The sequence below is a fragment of the Penicillium coprophilum genome (genome assembly GCF_028826855.1).
Source record: "Penicillium coprophilum strain IBT 35676 chromosome Unknown utg000004l_segment0_segment0, whole genome shotgun sequence".
In the NCBI taxonomy this organism is placed as follows: domain Eukaryota; kingdom Fungi; phylum Ascomycota; class Eurotiomycetes; order Eurotiales; family Aspergillaceae; genus Penicillium; species Penicillium coprophilum.
In genome coordinates, this window is record NW_026622723.1 from 2,419,582 (window position 1) to 2,425,581 (window position 6,000).

At 44.2% G+C, this 6,000-nt stretch overlaps 2 protein-coding genes across 2 annotated transcripts; one reads left to right on the forward strand and one right to left on the reverse strand.

The window, feature by feature from the left end:
- Positions 1-2,752: 2,752 nt before the first annotated feature.
- N7500_005342 (DJ-1 domain InhA-type) lies at positions 2,753-3,448 on the forward strand (the record flags this gene model as incomplete). Its single annotated transcript, XM_056676487.1, has 1 exon — positions 2,753-3,448. One exon carries the CDS (start codon positions 2,753-2,755, stop codon positions 3,446-3,448), a length of 696 nt encoding a protein of 231 aa, XP_056531487.1.
- A 241-nt stretch (positions 3,449-3,689) lies between these two features.
- N7500_005343 (Major facilitator superfamily domain general substrate transporter) lies at positions 3,690-5,566 on the reverse strand (the record flags this gene model as incomplete). The annotated part of the gene is given in 8 exon segments (XM_056676488.1): positions 3,690-4,006; positions 4,062-4,107; positions 4,127-4,560; positions 4,616-4,774; positions 4,907-5,036; positions 5,098-5,116; positions 5,184-5,354; positions 5,412-5,566. 8 exon segments carry the CDS (start codon positions 5,564-5,566, stop codon positions 3,690-3,692), a joined length of 1,431 nt encoding a protein of 476 aa, XP_056531488.1.
- Between the last annotated feature and the right edge of the window lie 434 nt (positions 5,567-6,000).

The window sequence follows — 6,000 nt, forward strand, 5'->3', positions numbered from 1 at the left end:
ATACTGCGTATGTTGTACGGGATGTATTAGCTGAGATGGAGATTGAAGTTATGGAATAGCCTCCTCACTCGCCTGATTTGAATCCAATTGAAAACCTCTGGGCGTTGTTGAAAGCTAAGACATACGAGCTTCGGCCTGATCTCCTACATATGCAGAACAATGACACAACAAAGGAGATACTAGTGGCAACAGCGCAGCAGGCATAGGATGAATTAGAGCTGAGGCACCTGGAGCATCTCTCTGAGACAATGCCGCACCGGGTGGAGGCTATCATTGAGAGCCAGGGGTGGTATACACCATACTAGATTTTATAGTATGAATTTATGGAGGTTTTAGACCGGCAGTATATTATATAATCAGGGGGGGTGTGGGGCCCGACGTGTTAAAAACTTATGTCCAGTCACTGTAGAATCCGTACAACGTTGTATTTTGCATGGGTATTAAGCCGGATCAACCTAGACCTAGTTTATCACCGATCTTAGAATGAAAATTCTCCGTGGCCCGATATGGTATAAGATTCGCCATGGATATCCAAGAGATGCGATCGAGGCTATCCTTGTGATACGTAGGGGATACTCGGGGGATCTGACTTCTCCCGCTTACCAACTGCTTACCCATGTACGATGTAAAAAGGGGAGGTGTCATCTCAGCCCCTGGAAATTCAGTTGATTGGGTTCTTCCACATGCAACTTCCGAGGAATCACCCACGTGTGAGTTATCTCTTCTCTAGCATTGCTCGGAAGGCCTACCCGAAGTATCGATTTTCTTACATATAATATGTATCCTTTCTATTTATGCATAATGGGCGCTCCACTGGTATCATGCAGCTCTGACAAATCTTCATACTACGTACCTCAGAAAACTCTATTGTGTATACTCCGTAAGTCTTATCACTTCGGTAAATCAAATTGACACCCCAAGTACGGAGTACCTTTGATTACTCCGCATATTGTATACAAGATATATCCCTTTTATCTCAAAATCTTACAGCATAATCTCGGACAAATGTACATCGTACATCATATGTAAATATGATCTAGATTTGCCAAAGCCAGACGCCCCATACATAAGAAAGAAAGGACCATCTAATATTAGATTTCCATCGGCCCATTTACCTACCTGCGTAAGCAGAACTTTTGTACGGAGTAGCCAGTGGAAAAGTTAACGGCACACCCGCTAACGGCCAAACTATTCAGGGGCATTGAGTGGGACTTGAGCAATTTAAACGTTGTCGATCAGCATTTGACAGCAGGTCTAGTTTCCGGTTTTTCAATGCCCGAGCGTACGTCGTTCAGGAATAGCTCCGGGGCAGTAATACCGAGTCCAGCATAGTACGGGTCAAGTCAGTTGAAATTGAGCGACGCTACAGAGTATATGTTCGGAATAAAAACTGAAACATGGAGAACTATGACGGTTTTAGTGGCCGTTTTCATGGGTCTATCTTTAGGCCACGGCCCCGCAGTATAATGACGACCGGAATATATACTACTCCTCGAGAGGATCTGTTGATAATATACATCCGAACTTTTTAATTACTAGTCTCATGCTAGGAGTTACCTATGTACGGGCGACTATTGGGACCAGCGATACATAACCCTCTCATTGGATACTGCCTTACCGCCTATTATCACCGGTTTTTCGAAGCATATACCCTGATCTCAATTTGTATGCTAATTCCTACTTCTCTTTTACTTTTTACACTTATAAGCGTAGACGGCCACTTCTGCGGCCTTGTGATATCTTTCTTATAGGGCTTTCTAGTGGTCTTTTTAGTGGTCTTTTCAGCAGTTTTCCAATAGCCTTCACAGTGGCTTAGCTATAGTCAATTCACTAAATTCTCTAAGAATACCTTAAGGAAGGCTTTAAGTAGCTACCAGAGTATGTGTGGAGAGGTGGTAGAGGGGAAGAGAGAAGGATAATTACGAAGTCAGAAGGCTTTAACGCCGAGGATTTATATAGGTACGAACAGTGTCACGTTTAGTGCCGATCTTTTAAGGCCTTACATACTATACTTAACCTAATTATTCGGGTAAATATCTATTAATGAATGATATATTTCTGAATATAAGTTGGTATACACCTTTAAGCAAATTGATATAATTGTAGAGGCAAAAAGACTGTATACCATGATTTCAGCATAGTACTTGGAAAGTGAGGGTGGATCAACAATTCTGCCAGGAAATATAAACCAATAAGGGGGTTATGTATCGCTGGTCCCAATAGTCGCCCGTACCTATGGAGTACAGCATACCTACCTATGCTTCCTTTTCCATACGGTATTAGATAAAATGATAGCAGCGCGGTTTCCGCCAGCAATTAAATAGAATTTTTGAACGTTGTAAAGTAGTAGGGGAGTGGATAAGCTCATAAGACTAGTAAAAATTTACTTCGGCGATAGGGTGTCTTGGTCGTGCGCCTTCATATCGATGCAGAGGTGATCCTGGTCGGTCTCTCAGCTTGACCAATAGATGCGGAGCTTTCGCAGATATATATTAGAGACCTAGATATTCAATTGTATAATCTCGAGTACCAAACATTCAAGATCTCTCATCATAGTAGCGGTATTTGGCCACCTTATGGACACTAGAAGCATCTGTATATATCATGAATTGCTCGGGGATGTAGTATTGATGTGGTTCAGTCTTATTCCGGAGACCTCACAAGGTGTTGGTGACGTCATCGAAACCTTCCAGACAGAAACTACATCTTGCAGAACGGAGTCTTCTATTCTCTGTGGCCTTCAAAATATACAATGAGAAACCTGACGAAAAGAGCGCTCGTGGTCATCTTTCCCGGATTCAATATCCTCGATGTGAGCGGTCCGGTTTCGGTACTCTTCAACTCGGGCTTCTCCGTGAGCTATGCTGCTGAGGATGAGCTCACAACATCTCAAGAGAACGTGACAGTTAAGAGAGACATATCCCTTGCTGGAGCCAAACTTCAGCTGACCGACTATGAAATATTGATCGTCCCTGGCGCACGACCAACCAATATTCTACCTTATATCGAATCCCAGCCGGGGCAGCCATCGGAGCTTGTTGAATTTATCACCAGTTTTGCATCAGACATGGATGAAGAGGGCGCACGACAACGTACCATCTTAGCAGTCTGCATCGGATCCTATTTCTTAGCTTCTGGAGGCGTGCTTGATGGCCTCACTGCGACCACACACCGTCTTGGCATCCCTGGTCTACGAGACGAAGTACAACGTTATATGAATCGTACTACCGGTGCGAAGGGGGCTCAAGTTGTTCCTGAAGATCCCTCGGAGCTGGTTTCCTATCTGGATGCTGGCCGGAACCAGTTCGGAGTCAGAATCATCACGACAGGTGCTATGATAAATGGCATCGATGCCGCATTGCATTTTGCTAGTCTTAGTGTGGGTCGAACAATTGCAGTTGAGGTCGGGGAGCTCATTGGGCATAGTTGGAAGGATGCATATATGTGAAGTTTGTGGCACATTGGAAGCCATATGGTCAAATTTATCCTCGCAGAACTAATATTTTCCATGCTCTCTTTGTATTCTGGACACGAGATGAACCTGTGTTACCACTAGATGGTATTTAGATGTGGAATATAAATCTGGCGCATATATTCAAAGCTCCACTGGGTGGGTCATTCGACTGTCTAACACAAACTATGTACCACCAAAGCTCCAATTGATTCATGATTTCTCCAACATGTTATCCTCAAAGAGTGTAATACCATCCTGTCATGCCTTCAATCTGGCCATTCGTCTCTCGGGCCTTTTTGTTTGTTTTCCAAAAGTAAAAGTCCATCATTAGCGTCAAGAATATGCTAGCCATCGAGAAACCAAAGGTCACCCAAATGCCCGTAGTATAATGCGGGCTTTCATCCGACTTGAAGGCGACGCTGGCAATAATACCCCCAAGGCCACCCCCAATCAGACAGGTTGCTGATGCGACCCCACGCTTCGAGTGGGAAGTAATGTTGTTTGCTTGAAATGCGAGCACACCGGGGATACAAAACTGTAGGAATCCCACACCTGGTGTACAACGTTAGGTATATTACGCTTCATCGTCAAAACACTGAACGCTCACCCATGAATATCCCAAAGTATCTTGCCCCACTTGCACCCCCCATAAGCTGTGATCAACATTCCCACTGCTGTCAGAAGTTGATGAATAACAATCACCGGCCCGCGGATTTGATATTTATCGGTGAACCAGCCACCTAAATATGTAAACAATGCAGCAATAATGTAAGGTGGAGCACTAAGGAGCTGGCTCTGCGTGTTACTAAAGCCCATGCCCATGAGGATGACTGTCTTGAAGTAGCTGTACGCATATCCGGGCAGGGTGGAGGCCATGAGATTGAATGCCCAGACATACAGCTTCCAGTCTTTGAGGTGATGAAGAACCCTTTCCATAGTAATTGGATCCTCTTCCGCATCTCCGCTGTCGTTGTTGATACGGGCGATGATGAATTGCTTTTCCTCTGGCTTGAGAAACGTATCTGCTTGGGTCGGAAAATCGATGATGATAAACCACCCAATCAAACAGATACCACTAGTGATAGCACCTTCGACGATGAAAATCCCTAGACAAAACAGTCAGCTGTTACTAGTCCTATGGTACGGAGATGAGCAACATACAGCGCCATCCATTCAGACCATAGGTTCCGTCTAGCAGGGTCAAGGCATAGGCAAAAATTGCCGCGAAAGCGTTCAGCACAACAGAAACCAGCCAGAAAGTGGCTAGTCTTTTCCCCACCTCGAATCGTGTGTACCAACATGTAATTAGATAGGTGCAGCCTATATAGTTAGTAATGTTTAAATGGAGACACAGTTCATTTTGATATACCTGGAAGAAAGCCGGCTTCCATTACACCTAAACAAGGATGACGGTTCAGCAATACACAATGGAAAAGGAGGTTATTGCTTTACCTAGCAGAACTCGGCAAGCTACCATTGTAGTCCAACTTTTGGTGAAACCCATGCCGATCAAGATCACCCCAAAGCTCAATCCAAGAAAAGCTAACCAGTTTGCGGCACCGGCTCGAGGAAGTATGAAATTCTGCCGAGGTAAGTAAAAAGTTTCATCCATAATGAATTCTCTGGTTGGAGCGCAGACATACACTAGGTATCTCGAATATTCTAAGTGGGATACAAAGTCAGAAATCATTGCATCCAAAAGACTTTTAGATGATATCAGAAAGCTTACATGTATGCCACGAAAAAAACCATCACAACGATTGTATATCTGTTGCCGATGTCAAGTTCAAGATCCTCCTCCATCCCTGCCACAAACGCAAGACCAAGGTTCGTTCTATCGATAAGTGATATGGAATACATGATTCCAAGAATTGGGAGGAGGCGGAGATCAACTCGTCGACTAGTTTGAACATTAGAATTGACGGATTCACCATGTTGGAATGTAGAGAGAACACACATGACCCTTTTCTGATGTGCTTCGTCAATATCATACACAGGTGATTCATTGCCGGACTTGCGCTGTGACAGCTCTTGTTCCTCAAGATGGACAAGCTCCAAGTCTTCTTTCTTTACAGATTCATCGTCTTTGGAGCTGGCCAAAATCGATGCCATTGTCGCGAACTGATGTGTTCCTTAATTATTTGAAAAAAGAAGGAAATAGAAGGTGAAGTAGTGAACCGGAAATGATAGAGAGAAAGTACTTAAGAGCTCCTAGGAAGAATCCTAGCCGAGATTATCCAACATAGTAAGAACAATACCCTCGGAACAAAATGGGCAATTGGAGAATCTAGGCCACCACCAAGACTACCCCTCAACTTTGCGGTCGATGCCAAGTAGAGGAGGATATGAAAAGCCGGGGAAGTCTTGGTTTAACTTGGCATTGAGAGTGGGCAGCCTATCATACACATGAATCTCACGGAGATCTGAAGCAAAAAGATGATATGGAGGATTGTGCTATCAAAACCCCGCACACTGCCAGAATCTAAAGAGGCTGTGGTGAGCAAGTAGCCTTTATATTAAACTTGACTTGACAAAGAGGGAGCAAG